We start from the raw sequence: 17,323 nt of genomic DNA on the forward strand, positions 1-17,323 counted from the left end.
GTGCTTATGGAGGGGTAAGGGAGGGGTCGAGTTTGAAAAGCATTCTGTCATTAATGAAGAGCCCCCCAAAATGTTTAGAATATAGAAATCAGATGTAAAGCTGTCCTAAGGGTCAGTGTTCTTTATCGGAAGCAAAGAATGACATTATTAAGTCATCTAAGTCCTTCAATGGCTAAAATTCAGAATGAGAGCACTAGATCACATGTTCATTAATAACTCTTGAAGATCACTTTTAAAAATTCATCCTTATTTGACTTCTATCCACCCTCCACAGCCTGCCACTTTTTTTTTTTTGTTTGTTTTGAGCTTTGTAGGAGGCAAGGGTTTTCTGTCAGACAGAGGTGTGAAGTGGCATAAAGTGTGTGCATTACAGCTAATAGCTCTCTGGCTGATTGATACACTGAAACCTTAATGGAGATAAATGACTAAAGAAAATCAAAAGGACTGTCAGGCTGTTGAAAGGCTTTTTCTTAGTTTACTCATGTTTTCAGTTTGTTCTTTCATGTTGGAGTCCATCTTGTGTATGTTTCTTGAGCCTTGCTTCTGTTTGTTCAGTAGCTGTAACAGCTTGTAAGGGCTTTTAATTTTTTGTTACAGGGGCAATCTCCTAGGATAGATAAACACAAATAGGACAAAAATTGGAAGATATTCTGGGACTAAGCCTAGAAAGGAGCAGAATAAAAGCAAAGACAAAAGTGCAAAATACTGAGCTCAGTACTCTGTCCCTTTCTGCCCCTTGAAGCTGCTCTTGGCTCCTTTGTTGCTTGTTACACTGGAGGCATTCTCAGTTCAGCTGAAAACAAGAACTTGATGTAGTTACTTGCCAAACCTTTGAAAACTGGGTACAAGATCCAGTCAAATTAACAGCCCTTGTAGCCAGTGGGTATATGACTTGGTAAATAATTGTGCAGTTGAATAAATAGGAAATGGTTTGCCTCTTGCATAGCTTACTAAGTAACAGTAGTGTCTGTTCCTTAACTAGATTTTCAGAATGCAGCAGCATAAGGAATTCAGATGGAGTATGTGTATATATAAGTCATAAAACTGGGCAAAGGTCAATAAACATCACTCTTCTTGCACTTTTGGGTTAGCTGCATTGCAGTGTTACAGCACTGACCTAGCTTATGTTAAGTTGATACATGGGCATGCTTTCAGTATCTTTTGGCAGCAGATTTTGAATTTTAAAGTCATACTTTATCTTGTAGGACCGTTTACCTCTTGCTGTGGTAGGTAGTAATACGATCATTGAAGTCAATGGCAAGAGAGTTAGAGGAAGGCAGTACCCATGGGGTGTTGCAGAAGGTAAGGCTTTCTTGTGATTTTTTAAATCCATTTAAAACTTACTAGACATGAGTCTGTATATGAAATGTTTGAAATGCTTAATTTCAATGATCTTTGGTCTGGAAATTATTTGACTATACCAGTTTGTTATTCTGGCAATATTGGAACAAGGTAAAGGTTTTGGCAACTTGTAACTTTGCAAGCAGATTTCTCTTGAAGCCTTAGTGAGAAATTGTAAAACCTGTAGTAATTTATTGCAGGTAGTGATGTGACTTAAATTACAGTTGTTTCCTAGCTTTTTTACCTTAACTAGCTTAATCTAAAACTTTTTTACCTTAACTACCTTAATCTGTGTATTAAATTTTTCTTTCTAGAGCATTCACATTATAAATATTAATTTGATCAGTTCAATTGCCATAAATAAAATTTTTCCCAAAACATCTGAGTCTTAAGTGTGGGGTGTCACAATGGAAAGGTACCTGCTAATGAATAGAGTACTTTTTAATTTTTTTTAAATTTGTTTAAAACTTACTTTCTACTGCTGTAGAGACTTGAAGATAATTGCATGTTCTTCTGGCAGCCATTTCTTGTGTTTTAAGGCCGTTCATATATTTCAAATGCCACATGGCATGGCTTGCACCACACTCTGTAGTAAAGCAATCACTATTAGACTGTTTTTCTGTGATCATTGAGTTTTTTTCCTTTGGTGTGCATGTATTGAATAAAGAGGAATTTTTTTTCCCGTCACTCTTTCCGCCTTCCAAGGGCAGTGGACTATAAATTGGATGCAGTGTAAAACAGACAAAAAAACCCGAGCCAACAAGCAGTGTATGGACCAATACTTTAAAAAGGAATGCTGTAACACTTTGAAGTGCATGTCTGGCAGGAAATGAGGTTTGGCAGAAAGTAAAAACCAACTGCATCAGAGAAGATCAAGCTTTATTTCAGGCTCTTCTGTTGGCATTTGGAGATGTGCAAAATCGTGCTGCTTTTCTTTATTTTAAAACAAATTTCTGAAAGGTTTCATGTTCGCAATTGTATGACTTTTGGAAAGGAAGAGCTACCATAACTAAAAGGAGCCTCTTGGAGTGGCTTTCAGTCTGTCAGGACAGAGATGTTGCTTTTTTGAGAGTATGACTTCATGTACCATCTGAGTGGAATTTACCAGTCTGTGTAAAACCATGGAATAAAATAATGCAGGAGTGCAGATACAGGAATGCACACACAAAGTGGCAATGTTTTGCATTTTTCTGTAGGATTCACTGAATTTACTTGGGCTATTTTAATTCCTTCATCTCAGTTTTTTCCCTCCTTTCCATGACAATGTCTGTCTTTACTTCAGAGGCACATTGGAACCCACACTATGCCTTTCTTTTGTGCGTGCTAAGAGCTTTGTGTGTTCCTTCTATGTCTGCACATCAGAGTTCTGGAGAGTGCATTTTTCTCCAGTGTCATTTCATGATCTCTCAGGGAAATGCCACTCAGCATCAGACTCTTCTACTTTAGTGGGGTGGTGGCACAGTGGAATAGGTGGCATCTGTAATGACAGCTGCCAGCTCTCTCTTAATCTTTAGGTTGATGCATTAAATTCAATACACAACCTTTCTTTGCTTCAGTAATGAAGAACTAAATCCATATTAAAATTAAAATGGAGACTTCTGCAACTTATTGGGCAGGGACAAACAGGTTGAGTCTGTCTTTTAAAGGTTTTTGGATATAGCTGGATCTAGACTGAAGTCTTCCCTTAGTGTCTGATCCTTACACAACTGTGCTGTGAGGCAGCCAAAGGATGAAACAAGTTAACTGGCAAAACTCTGCTTCTGTTGTGGTTGCTTATTCTGCTGCACTGACTCAGTACAGTTTGCCAGTATGGCTTAGGGGAGCATAGGAACTCTTCTAGTAAGACACATTATTATAGTTATGTTAATGCTTTCCTTCTGCTAACACACATGTTGTTTGAGTAAGGAAAGGCTGTGGGAGTAATTTGTTGTTGGAATGAATGTAGACAAGTGACATCTTACCTCTGTGTAAAACACGGATTTTGGTTGACATCTCAACAAAAGCTTACTTCTTCTTGCAGTTGAAAATGGTGAACACTGTGACTTCACAATTCTGAGGAACATGTTGATAAGGTAAGTAACTGATAGGTAACATTAAGTTTTCTAGTATATCCTGAGAGATTGGGAAGTCATATATTGGAGAAAAAGGAATTTGAGATAGTGAGTTCATATGAATTCCCATATTTTTAATTGGAAACCGTTATCTTACATTTTATGATAACTTGTTTAACCACATACTTAGCAAGCAGTGGTGTTGGTAGTGAATTTTTTGTGTTTACTTTTTCTGTTACTTGTTACTAGTCCATAGGAGCATGTGTTATCTCTTAGTGCTGATGTGCATGTAGTTGTAGGCATTTTGTAAAAACTTTAGCACTGAAAATTTACCTAAAACAAGACTGCCTGTGCTTTGTTGTGTTAGGTGCTGAGTCCTGTGCTCCCAGCAGTTCACTAGGTGACATCTGCTGTAAAAACTGTTAGTTTGGTTCCTGAGCTTTGCTTTTCTCCCAGCTGACAATGGAAAACTATGAAAAGAAGTGAATGCTTTTGACTTAGTCTTGAACTAAACATTTAGCTTTTGTAGAATTAAAAGATAGAAACTAGGAGGTTTTGGCTGTTGTTTCTTGCCTGACATGTTTTTTTCACCTACTGTAGTAGTAATATACAGTTTTCTTACCTGCCTATCCAATACCTGCAAGTTTATTCACAGAACTCAAACTCTCTAAAGACTGGTCCTGTAAGTTAGTGTTTGGAATACTGCAGGCTTTAGATTTCTATGCCTTTGATGTCTTGAGAGCTCCCGTTTAAATGGTAGAATAAAAACATTGTGGGTAATGGGACATTAATGGAGGGATATAATTTAATTCAAGTCAATCTGCAAAATGAACAGGGACTGATTTTTCAGATAGTATTTTGTATTTGTGCACTAAGCTGATAAATTACACTTATTGACAGAACTCATATGCAGGACCTGAAGGATGTTACTAACAATGTACATTATGAGAACTACAGAAGCAGAAAACTTGCAGCTGTTACATACAACGGTGTTGACAACAACAAAAATAAAGGGCAGCTAACAAAGTAAGTTCCTGTTAAGGCTGAATTGCACTTTAATCTTTTTTCTTTTTTTTTTTTTTTGGTCAGCTGGTTTTGTGAATGTGTGGTGGTGTTTAGGGTTTCTTGGGGAGGGGTGCTGATGGGTTTGTATGTATATAGCCTTCAGTCAGTTGTCTCTTTGCTGTGTTTGAAAAGAGACAGCCTCTTGTTTACTTGTAATTTGGGGTTTTTTCCTCTTTCAGTAAGATTGACACTAGTTTCACTGAACATGCTAAATAGTAGATTCAGTTTTGAAGAGAATTGTTACATTTACTCAGAGTTTTACTTCATTGATACTGCAAACTTCTTGCGCATTAGTTTCTATTTTGGTTTATATGTTACTTGTGGAATTTTTGGTTCTTCTGCATTGAATGATCAATACTATTGTGTCAGGGATGTTTTTGAGAAGAATGGGTTAGTATTTATTTAGAAACTCTGAAAAAGTAGACCTGCTACTGTCATCTTTGAAATGCTGCTCTAGCAACTCATATGGCTGCTTATCATGGCAGGGGAATTATTGCAACATCATTATCTTTTGTGAGAAGGGAGTTGCAATGCTGTGTTTGGGGGCTTTTGTAGCTAGATTTTCAAACTCTGATATGGCATTTTTATTACCTTTATATGACAAGAAGTTATTTGCCAACCAGATGAAATTAATGAAAGATTTAAAAGTAGGTTCTACTGTATTCTGCATTGTGTAATGCTATTTGTGAATAGCTACATTCAAATATTCTGCTCTGCATGTAGTAACTGCATCAACAGTAATTAGTGATTAAATAATTATTAATTAATGGTGTTCTTATTTTATACTATGTTTAAGTACAAATTTCTCAATTAAGTATAGGGGACTGTTCTTTTCAGCTTATGGTATGCAAACTTACAGCTGTTCTTTCTGAAAAAGATCCCTGAAGTTAGTTGGAAATAACTGCTATTTGCATCCATATGACAGCGACAAAGCCATTTTTCACTAAAGAAATGTCAATTCTACACTCTCTTAATGCCTTAAAAGTTGTGAAGGAATGATTTACATGGACGTGATTTAGTTTCATCTAGTGTGAGTCTACATGAGACTTCTCTGCAGGGCACTGACAAAGAATGTAATAGTTTATGTCAGTTATAGCAACTCTTCAGAAGTGTTCTTGCACTTAAGTAGCGTTTTTAATGAGGTCCAGTCTTAAAAATACTAGTTTTCAAATATATGTGTCCATAACACTGTGGTTACTTCTTCTCACTGTCATGTTTCTTGCCATCACGTTATCCCTGACTCGTAACTCAAGGTTTCTGAGGGCACATAGCAAGTATGTCAGATGAAAATGTAGTAATAGGAGTGCAGAAGAGAAAATTCTGCATTTTCTCCAGGACTTCTAACTTGCTATCACTGTGCTTTTTACTGTATTATTATTTGCTATTACTGTACTGAAAAGTGAAACTCCCCCCTCCGTTGTTATTTGGACTATCAAAGGAAGTTGTTTACATTTTTCTGTGTGTTGTTAAATACTGGGGTTTCTTATATACCTTTTGAAATCTTAATATGTTTTCCCTAGATTTTGGAAAATCTGAATTTTCTGGTTTTGTTTTGTACCTGCTTAGATTTGTGTCAGTCTGCACCTACAAACTCAGTCTGTTACCTCATCCATGTAAGAGGACTGGTTATTCTGCATTCTTAAAAATAACAACAGAGTCGCTATTTAAAATTATTTTTTGTTCCCGTATTGCAGACACAATAAGATGTTACTTTTCCGAAAATACATCTATGAGTAGGTTTCAGAACTCTTTGTGGCCTTCATGTGACCCCTTTGTGTTTCTGATAGTATTCCTGATACTTCTTTTTGAGCCAGAACCTACACTATGAGGAATTACTTTGCTTTCTGAAGCATGCTCACTTTGCATCTCCTGTCACTTCAGATCACTGTGCTGTCCCACCTGAATATTTCCAGGTGAATGTGCCTTCTGGAACTATTTTCTCCTTTAGAAATCTGTTGCTTGGAGCACTGCAGTACTGCAGCTCAGAGATGAATCAATACAATTGGTGCTCTTTGCTATCAGGGTTTTTGTTGTTCAAGAGAATTAGTAAATAATTGCAGTTTGATTCAGCCATCTGAAAGACAGTAAAGTCTATTGCAAACTTACAAAGACTCTTTTGAATATTTTGTGAGAGTTTGTTCCCCAAAACACAAGGTGACTTAATAAGTAAATACATTAAATTATTGAATGCGTGTGCTGGTTATGAAGCAGCTGATGCTATTTTTCTGGTTCTACCTTAACCATATGTTGAGTTGCGATTTGTTTTTGGGTTTTTTTTAAGCTTCAGCACACATTTTTGACTTCAGTGTCTTTTTGTAGCTTTTGATTTTTTAATCTAGTATAGTTGAAGCAGCACAGAAGGAATCTTCCTAATAACCATGTGCATCCTGGAAACTGAGGGGGAGGAACAGATATTAACAGTTTATCTGTGCCTTCCCTTCAGAATTTTATGCTTGCCTGCTGGCCTTTTGAAAGAAGTATCTGTGTCTCAAACTGGGGCAATATCTTGCAAGGGAGACAGATCCTGTATCTCTGTGTGAGAATGGAGACGTGCTCTGATGCTGTCTGGTGGTATTACAAGCATATGGTTAAACACAGATATACCCCCTGACTCTGGAAACTCCTAAGCTGCTGTTTTTTGAGAGACTGGGAGGTCAGACATACCAGGAGACATGCAGTGGTGCTTGTACTTTTCCAAAAGTATCTCCTTCTGGCAGCTGTTGGAGCTGTTGGACTGACCTTTTGTAGCTTTAAAACAGCTGTATTTTTATGATCCTAGCAGATCTCAGTTTTTCATGCAGCTGTTAACATATTTCTTTAGACAAAAATCTCATGTGAAAACAAATAGAAGTATGTGCTACAAATTTTAATAATACTGTGCGGATTAATTGAAGCATTTTTCTGTCCGTTTCTCTGATTTGGTGAAACTTGACTGTTCTGTAAGTAACTTGTTAACTTAGGAGCAATCCAAAGCATGTATTTTTCATGGTTATGGAGGGTTTTTTGTGTTTTAAGTTTAGTCTGCTTTGTCAAATTTTCAATATCATCCTAACCATTAAAAAAGTAAAATAAAATGTAAAGATAGTTTTCACATATGTAGATATCTTGTCTCTTTAAATCATGTGGTAATTGTAGTTTCACATGTGTACTATGTGACATGTGAGAAAATTGGCATTTGCTCTGAAATTCAGATGTTGTAATTAGAGAAATCTTTTTGGTTTGCTGTGTGAAGCTGTGATCTTCAGTGAATTTAAAGTAAAATCTTATTTTCATTGAAAGTCATAGTGTATGTTGTAAAGACATGTCTTATCCATCATCGATCCAGGGTAACAAAATAATGCTTGAGTCCCTCTGACTGCTAAGCCTGTCCACTTCCAGCTCCTTTTGCCTGTATTCTTGGCGGGTTCTGTGAAACAGCCCTAATGCCCTGAAGCCCATATGAGAGGATGGTGAGATCAGAGCCTGTTTGCATCCCGTTTTCCGCTGAGCCGAGGCACGCTGGGTGCAGCATCCCCGTGCCCGGGGGAGGTGACGCTGCAGCCGCTGAGACCTCTGGTGGCCGTGGGAGCCAAGTGCTCTTCCTGCAGTGTCAGAACGCTCCCGGGTGTTCCATACACGGGTCTCTGCTAGCTGACAAATTCTAAACGAGGAGATAAGGCTCCAGGTGGCATTGGTTTCCGAAAACTTGTATAGAGCAAGTGGTGGTTTGTGTCACTAAAATATTTTGAATCTTTTTAAAAGCATAGATGATGTAGGAAAACTGTTCCTGAAAGCCTCTGCACATCAAACCTGTGTTAATATTGACATGATGTAGTGATCAACTAACTGAATTTGAAATAAATATAACAAGCTTTAACTAACAGTTTCTTCCTTTTAGTATGAAAAATTTGCTTTTGGGGAGCACATAATGAGCTCAAGGAATCTAATAATATTGAATTTACTTTTTTAAATTATTGCTTTTTGGTTTTGTGGTTTTATTTAAGCATGCTAAGCTAAGCCTCTGTATTTTTTGTTTTTTAGATTTGACACAGTTGAAGGCATGTAAGTGGTGATTTAAATTTTTCCAAAAAACTTAAGACAAAAATTCTATAAACACAAAAAGGATTTCACTGTTTGATGTTTCAAATTTAAAACAGTTTCCTGGTATCCCGCTCTTGGCATAGTTTTTCTCCCTAGCAGTTGGTTTGGGGTTTTTTCCTAAAGCTGTGCTACAGTAAATTTTAGGCATTTATAAATGCTTACAGTGACAAATACCTCTGTAAAAACCCATCCTCTTTAGAAATCTTTTGGCTAAGATTCAAGTCAAATCTGGTCAAATTTCAAAAATTAGTAGAAGTGCATAAATTATGGAATTCCCCCAGATTCTATCCATGGCTTAGTCATCTTTACATAGATGCTTATAAAGAGTTAGTGGAATTTTTATCCTTACCTGTAAATTTACAATTCTTAATTGAATTGGGGATTTAGTAATTTCAATAATTTCTGACCATGATTTTATCTCATTACCTGCTTGCAGAGATTCTACTTTGCACATATCTAGAAAAATTTTTAGTTTTTGCAGAATAACTTAGAGGACTGTTATTAGAGCACATGTCCTCTGAAATCAGTTAAATGTTTTACATCTTTGTTTAGTGGTCTGTGGGTTTTTTTTCCCCTTCAGCTCATTTTTTTGTGTTTGTGTCTGATTTTTGTTTGTTTGTTTTTGTTTAAATCCCTTGTATCATTTTGTCCTGAAATACAGAGTGATGTGCTTTTATCTGTGTCACATACTTAGGACCTAATAAAACCAGTTGTGACCTAAGTTGTAAAGCTCTCAGCTGTAAATGCTCACTTGTCAGTTAATCAAATTTTCTGTGCAGACTGATTTTTACCACTTTCTCAAATACAGCTTGCACAGCATCCCCATTGGATTTACTAAGTTTTCAACCAAAGGACAGTTCTGCACCCCTTTGAAGTTAAAACTGCAGCAATGATTCCTCAGTATTTATTCTGCTTTGTAGGTTAATTTTTGAAGAGCAGATGCATTTGAGAACTTTACATCTCTAGAAGAAAATAGTATTATTTTTACTGCTGCTTAGCTTCCACAAGTACTGCTACTCACCTCTTCTTTCACTTCTTTAGTATTTTCTACATTATTGTACCTCAGCTGTCTTTAACCATTAATTTTTTCCTTGTAAAAGATTGCTAGTAGTTGGCCTTTTGAAGGACTAAAGTAAAAATTAAACTGAAAATCAGTTTCAGTTCTGTATATTATACAGCATTTTACTCACAAGTCCAATCATTGCAACTATTAATTCAGATTCAGTTTAATATATAGATTAGATGTCCTCTGCTGATTGATTGTAACAATTCCAGATATAATCAGTTCTTCATTTTCACCAACACAATAGTTAAAACTTTGTCCTTTTAAGCCATAGATACTGAAATAAGAGGCCAGTGATTTGGTTTGATTGCTCTTTGTGGAACAGCAGAGTCTTAACAAAACTCTTTAGCAATCATTACTAGATCACAATCATCCTGTTTATTAGATGTTTACAGTGAAACTTACTATTTAAAACCCATATCACCATAGCATGGATAGGAGGCTTATACAGCGTTAAAAATTCAGTACAATCCAGGAAAGTATACCATAAACTATATGGAAAAAATAAATATAATGTACATTATTTTTGTACATTACATTTATTAATAGCTTTCTAAAGGAAAACCTTCCAACTAACACTTTGAAATATTGATGTTCAGTTGCCCAGACCTTTTTTTCAAAGCTGATCTCTTTAAAACTATGACCGGAGCATTCAACACAGTTGCAATGTTAAGTGTCTCTTGGGCTCACTTGGCAACAATGGAGATTTAGAGAGAAAATAGAACTTAAGTCTGCAGTGCTCGTAATTTTCTTATTATGTCCATTAATTTTTTTATGTATTTGAATTATGGGGAAGAAAAAGATGCCTGAAGATCACTTGGAAGATGCTAATTTTCTTTTTCTTGTTTTAACATTTCCTCTCTTCCCATGACCAGGTGGTTCTACATATAGAAAGTCAACAGTTTCTGTTAACCTAAATGTAGTATAAATCAATTGTGGGGGAGGAAAAGACATTGTATGACATATCTTTTTGAGTAAAGTTTATCGAAAAGTTAATATAATAATGTAAATTGAATTTAAGCTAGCAGTGCCTACAGCAATGTGTTTATGTTACTGCTTCAGCATTTTTATCTTGCTTTTTCCAGATGTCCTAATGTAACAGACAGGGAAAAAAGTTCTTACTAGCTAACTGCTTCTTCTGGATTTATGGCAGGAGCCCATTGGCACAGATGGAGGAGGAAAGGAGGGAGCATGTAGCCAAAATGAAGAAAATGGAAATGGAAATGGAACAGGTGTTTGAGATGAAAGTCAAAGAAAAAGTTCAGAAACTTAAGGACTCTGAAGCTGAGGTAATCAAAATGTTTTAAACACCAATATAACTTGAGGCTGACCAAGTTTAGAGGTGGGAGTTTTTGCCAAGACTTTGCAACATAATTGGTTCCATAGTTGGTTTATATGTGTAAAGACAACATTGTTCTTCTTCCTCAGCTTGTTGCCTTTTTGGAATAGTATAAGTCTAAAGTTAAAGTGGAATTTCATGTTCACATGTGTTCCATTTTTATTTTCAGTCATAGCATGTTATGACTGAAAATAGTTAATACTCCTTATCTTCCTTACCTTCTTCTTCTCCCTTTTCTTTGGAATATTTTGTGCTTATTCTTCCATGTGATTTTATAAGTTTTTGAAACTTTTATGGCTTACATAAGCTAATGCAATAATGATAATTTATTGTGTGTATTGAAAAAGCATTTCAGGAATTGGACACAATGCCTATAGGCATCTCACCTAAATGAGAATTACTAGGCTAAGGAAGAGTCAGGGATTTGGTTTTGTCAGTGTTTTGGTACCATTTGAATAAATTCTGCGGATACATAACTCTAATTTCTGTCATCTCCAGGTGAAGTCCTCACAGTGAAACTGTTTTTTTATAGGCTTCAATGGGCTCTGAAAAATGATCTTTTTAAGGGACTATTATGGTTTGAAGTTTAGGTAAAACGTCTTAAGTAAAAGTTAAAAATTAAATAATTTTTTAAGTTTTGGGAAAGCAGTTTCTTACAAGAAGCCTAATAGAGAAGTTCAGAACTGTCAAAGTTCCTTAAGAAAGTTTGTCTCCAAATATGAGGAAAAATGAGGAAACTTGGAAGGGTAGTTGAAATGCTTGGCAGCCTAGGCTCTGTAAGGTGCCAAGGCATACTGGATAAAGGAAAAAAATTAGTCTAGATTTTTTTTTTTTTGAGAATTGAATAGATAAGGATATGAATAGTAATATTTGCCAGTCAGCAGTTTGAGAATTTTAAAGCTATATGTTCTATCTGGATCATGGTTTTTGTAGCCACTTGATTTATCCTTTCTTTGAGTTCTGTCTTGAATCTTTTTGAACCCTTTAATATTTCTGGTGTCCACATTCTCCTTGTTACGTGAAATACAAAAATATTTCTGGTTTTCATGTACTATCTCATGACTTTTTGAATGAATGTATCCTGTAACACCAGTTTTTTTATGTTCATTGCAATTCATTCTTCTTTTTTCTTCACCATTCATGGCAAGTAGGCAACAGACAGTGCCATGTAAAAATGTCTAAAAGGAAATAGGTTTTAAAGGGCTGTGTAAAACAGAGTTATGCAAGAGAGTAAGGAAAGAGGGAGTTTTATATCTCTTTCTCTGAAGTGTGGACATCAGGTCAAGAGAGGGGATTCTGCCCCTCTACTTAGCTGTGGTGAGGCCCCCCCTCCCCCGCAGGGCTGCATCCAGCTCTGGGGTCCCAGCACAGGAAGGACATGGGACTGTTAAAGTGAGTCCAAAGGAGGCCACCAAGACAATTAGAGGGATGGAGCAGCTCTTGAATGAGTGAAGGCTAAGAGAATTGGGATTGTTCAGCCTGGAAAAGAGGAGGCTTGATGGTGGTCTAATTGTGGCCTTCCAGTATTGAAGGGACCCAACAAGAAAGATGGAGAAGGGACTATTTACAGAGGTATGGAGTGACCAGACAAGGGGAATGGCTCTAAACTGAAAGAAAGTAGGTTTAAATCAGATATTAGGAGAAAGTTCTTTATTATAAGAATGATGAGGCACTGGAACAGGTTGTCCAGAGAAGCTGTGGGAACCCCAACCCTGGACATGTTCAAGGCCAGGCTGGATGGGATTTTGAGCATCCAGGTCCCTGCCCCTTGGCAGGAGGGATGGAATTAAATGATCATTAAGGTCCCTTCCAACCCAAACCATTCTATGATTTAACTCAATTCAAAAAAGCACTCTTCCACATGAAAGGAATCACTTCTTCTGACAAGAATTTCCATCCTTACATACAACACCTTGGATTATCAGTCTGTCCCATCAACTTGCAGAAGAGAATTCTTATTCTCTTTTGAAATGTAGACAATTCACTTTATCAATAATACTAATTCATTTAATTAGGGAATAAATTAATCCACTTAATTTTTTTTCCAAATAGATCCACAATATAGTTAATGCTATAGGATGAAATCCATATTTTGGGGTTTTTTTTGCCCCCACAGAAAGTCAAAGATGTTGCTCTTTTATGCATTAGTGATACTCAAGCACTCTGCAATTTGCTGCTTAGTGTTTGCATCAAATACCAAAGTATTTTTTAATTTCCTTTTATTTGCCAAACATAGCTGCTTACAAATTCTGTTTGTAAACTGGGTAGCATTTGGGACATTTTCTGTTAACTGTAAAATGAAGCTGTGGGATTAATAACCTTTTGGTTTCTGTTACTGGCAGTACCTATCACCTTAGAGTTTTTAGTCTGAGCTACTTTCTCTGAAGAAAAATATGACACGTAATTTTGTTGCATTAGTAAGTTTATTTGCTGATGTTTATTAGTTCCAAAAGTTGCTGTGTTTTCTGCACCTGCTGAATCTGTTCATAATCTTCTACAGCTGCAGCGACGCCATGAGCAAATGAAAAAGAATTTGGAGGCACAACACAAAGAATTGGAGGAAAAGCGTCGTCAGTTTGAGGATGAGAAAGCCAACTGGGAGGCTCAACAACGTATTTTGGAACAACAGAATTCTTCCAGGTAGATTGGAGTCTTGTTCTGCAGTAAAAGTTCTGTACCTTTCTGAGACAGTGATGGTCCATCCATGGCTGTTGACCACTATAGAGGTGTCACTTAAAAGCTAAGAAAAATCTTTAACTGCTTTTAATTACAAATGACCATATTTCAGCAATAGTGGGAAAATTATTAGCTTCTAAAACAGGTTTTAGCCTGCAAAAACATGGTACCCACACACACATATATATATCTCTGAAAAAAAAAATATAGTGATAGATTGCAACAAGACTTCTGAGGGATAGAGAATTAAAGTTCTGAGAATTAAAATGTTTAATTCCCTCAGTTCTTGGGAGGGGAAATCTCGTGATAACTGCACTGCTTGATTCACACAGTAAAAGTACTGTGTACTCAGTAAGTTTCATCCATTGTAACCAGTAAAAGCCTTATTAAAATGCCTGTTTTAAAAGGTGCATATATGTTTTTAAAAAATCAGAACTTGCATGCATTATTTAACAAACCTTTTTTCTTTTTTAATGTCATTTTAGAACCTTGGAAAAGAATAAGAAGAAAGGGAAGATATTTTAAATGCATCATTTTGACCACCAGTTATGTATTAGTTGCCAATATGCCAGCCTGGACATCAGTGTTTGTTGGATCCGTTTGACCAATTTTGCACCAGTCGTATCCATAGTAATGGATTTAACAGCATGACAAATTTTTGTTAATTTTGATGGAGAATGAGATGCCTTGAATTGTCTAGGGTGTTGTGTACTTGGAAAAATAACAGCTCTAAGTACCTTTTTTCATTTTTTTTTTAAACAGGTGTCATTTTAATGCAAAAGAAAACATTTTACTGTTGTACAATCATGTTCTGGTGGTTTGACGGTTTACAGGATATCAAAAAATGCAGGACTCTAGATGGTTTTTAGTGAGGATAAATTGCCATAATATGATGCAAACAATGCTTCTCTATTATAATAAAAATTCCATTCAGTGCAGCATATACAATAATGTAATTTAGTCTAACACAGTTGACCCTATTTTTGACACTTCCATTGTTTAAAAGGACACATGGAAAAATAAAAGTTGTAAGCTTACAGTGCACCTAAGCTTTTTATAACAACCCTTTTATGTTTTGGATTCTTTAAATATATGCTATTCTCATTTAGTAACTTCTTTAGCCAGAAGGATCTCATTACTGCTTCATTTTTTGTAATAACATTTAATTTAGATATTTTCCATATATTGGCCCTCCTAAATAGAATATAGCTTCTTTCATATGGTAGGAACCAGTGAGTAAAACTTTCCTTTAACTCCCTTTTTACATTTTATGGTAAGTAGCAGGAAAACGCATTTATAGGTCATTTCTAGGCAAAATTGTGGAGTTAACTACCAACCTGTTTCTACCTGTGTGCAGTCTTTATTTTACTAGAAATGGGAATATGGCCTCGAGAAAAACATCACCATTTTGCATTTAGCTGTATTCATATACTGCATTTCTGTATTTTTGTTTGTATTGTAAAAAGTTACATAATAAACAATGTTGTGATGTAACACGCTGCTTTGTCAGGAGTTGTAATGGAGTTGAACAGCTGAGTACTTCTCTGGAAAGATGTGAACTTTCTCTCTGATTGACCTGTGCTTTTATTTCATCTGAGGAATGAGTTTAAGATGTAGAAGACCCCATTTCCATGGCCATGCTCTGAATTGGCTAAACAAGGATCTTTCTGTCATGCCCAGGAGAGGGCACCAAGTGCCTGCACATCCTGTGCTGTATCCCACCAGCTCGCCTTCTGGCAGTCCTGCTTTTCCTGCTCTTCTTACTGCCTTCTGCAAGCTTTTAGGAGGATCTGGGTGGGAAACAACACATTTGTAAGTTGTTAAAAATTGATGGGGATTTCTTATGTCTTATTTGACTATGGAATAATGAAGAATATATCTTTTATTTAGGCAGATGTTCCCTGTATTATCCCTGTTATTGCTCTATTTCTGTTAATTTTTCTTTTACATGAGTTATGATTGCAGAAATATGTTTTATTCAGCTAGCTTCTCAAAGCAATTGCATTTTCAGTAGCCTGCATAAGGGCCTCCTTGTAACTCATTTCAGATGTTTTGCCTATCTCTTTTTTAGAGAAGACACTGAGTATCAGTAAGTGGACATTTCTTTCTCTTGCAAGTAAATAGAATTGCAAAATCTGGTCTGTGATGCATCTCAGAGGATGCACACTGCCTGCATCTGCCCCTCAAGTTTCAGATTAATTCAATAAATTGAATAATTTAATAACCAGGCAAAAGTTACCATCTAGGACAGAATTCTGAACTGCTTTTTGGACTCATCAAAACTGAGGATGCACACTATGTGGATATATGCTGGTACTTCAGCATCCCCATTTGCTCTGAAGTAGAGAAGTCTTTGATCAGGAGACTTGGTTTCACTATGCTGGTTTTCATTCTCCTTACTGTTACACTGTAGTCTCTCACACACACTCGGGGTGATCAGAAACTTACATAAGCTCATTGGATCTTCTGTATTAATCATAGAATCATGGAATGATTTGGGTTGGAAGGGTTTTGTAAGTTTAGTTCCCGCTCCCACATCAAGGATAGGAACATTTTCCACTATACCAGGTTGCTCAAAGCATCATCCAGCCTGGCCGTGAACAGTTCCAGGGATGGAGCATCCGCAGCTTTTCTAGGAAATGTAATCTATTACTCAGCATTTGTATTTGAATGAAAATGCAGAGCAGGTGTTAGGAGTTCTCTTCTGAAATAGAGCATTGCCGTTTTGGGGAAGACTTCTGTCACCTCAACTTTTCTTTTAAATGCTTTGGCTTTTCATGGTGAGTTTGGGCTGCACTAGGGCTTTTGTATTAAAAAAGTAAAATTTGGAATGATGTGTAAACCTCTGCAACAGCAGCTATGTAGCCAGTACTAAATCTGTAAGCTGAAGAAGCTCTATGAGACAGCCAAGGTTTATTTTTTTTTCTTCCACTGACAAAACATTTAAATGTGTTATTTCTGCAAAGCCAATACTCATTTTACATGCTAATATTTGGGTCCTAAAATTTCCCTGAATTAGTGTCAGAACTCTGAGCACATGCAGCAGAGGTTTTGTGGTGTGTATGCTGATCAGCCAGAAACCTGTTGCATCCAGGTGTCACTGGACTTGTCTCCTCTTTCTTTTAAAGCGTGCAGGAAACACCACCTGCTCTGCAGAGGCACAGAGCAAGAGCTGTTAAGGAGCAGTTCTGTGCATCTTTTGGGTGTTTCTGTATCAGGAGTTGTTCCAATAACATAGTCCCAGGTAGTTGTGGGGCTGGACATTTTGCTGGTTTCGTGAGAATGAAGCTCTCCATTCAGCTTAGTGTATGTTCTGTGAAAGAGGCAGTGAGGGAGAGAAAATAATCCTCCTCCTGCTAAATGTGGCACTGCAAACAGTCCTGTTGAATGTGCAATTGCACTTAAATATGGGGGATAGGTATATTCCATTTTAGATAGATATAGGTATGAAAATGCATTTATATTTTTTTATATGAAGAGGTGAGTAAAGACTGCAAACTTGAGGTTTTCTTCTGATATAAAATACATTCCCACATTGGGTAGCTTATCTGGTTGGCTGCAATGGAGGTTCAGCATCCTGATACTCAGGGTGCTGAAATTGCTGCTTCCAGCATGAAATACAAAGTTCCAAGGGAGTGATGTAGTTCTTTTTGGCTTTCACTGCAGTTTTCCCATGTGATAAGCAGTGAGCTGCTGATGCCTTGACTC

General features: G+C 36.6%; 1 protein-coding gene across 1 annotated transcript in view; it reads left to right on the plus strand.

The window, feature by feature from the left end:
* Positions 1–15,109, plus strand: part of SEPTIN7 (septin 7) — a 63,041-nt gene extending 47,932 nt beyond the window's left edge. Inside the window, exons 8-14 of the mRNA XM_018920696.3 lie at positions 1,206–1,302; positions 3,362–3,413; positions 4,293–4,418; positions 8,478–8,498; positions 10,754–10,889; positions 13,440–13,579; positions 14,101–15,109. Coding sequence (XP_018776241.1) covers positions 1,206–1,302; positions 3,362–3,413; positions 4,293–4,418; positions 8,478–8,498; positions 10,754–10,889; positions 13,440–13,579; positions 14,101–14,140 — 612 coding nt within the window. The 3' untranslated portion in view covers positions 14,141–15,109. The remainder of the gene's footprint in view (positions 1–1,205; positions 1,303–3,361; positions 3,414–4,292; positions 4,419–8,477; positions 8,499–10,753; positions 10,890–13,439; positions 13,580–14,100) is intronic.
* The last annotated feature ends 2,214 nt before the right edge of the window (positions 15,110–17,323 follow it).

Source organism: Serinus canaria, chromosome 2 (genome assembly GCF_022539315.1).
Source record: "Serinus canaria isolate serCan28SL12 chromosome 2, serCan2020, whole genome shotgun sequence".
NCBI lineage: Eukaryota > Metazoa > Chordata > Aves > Passeriformes > Fringillidae > Serinus > Serinus canaria.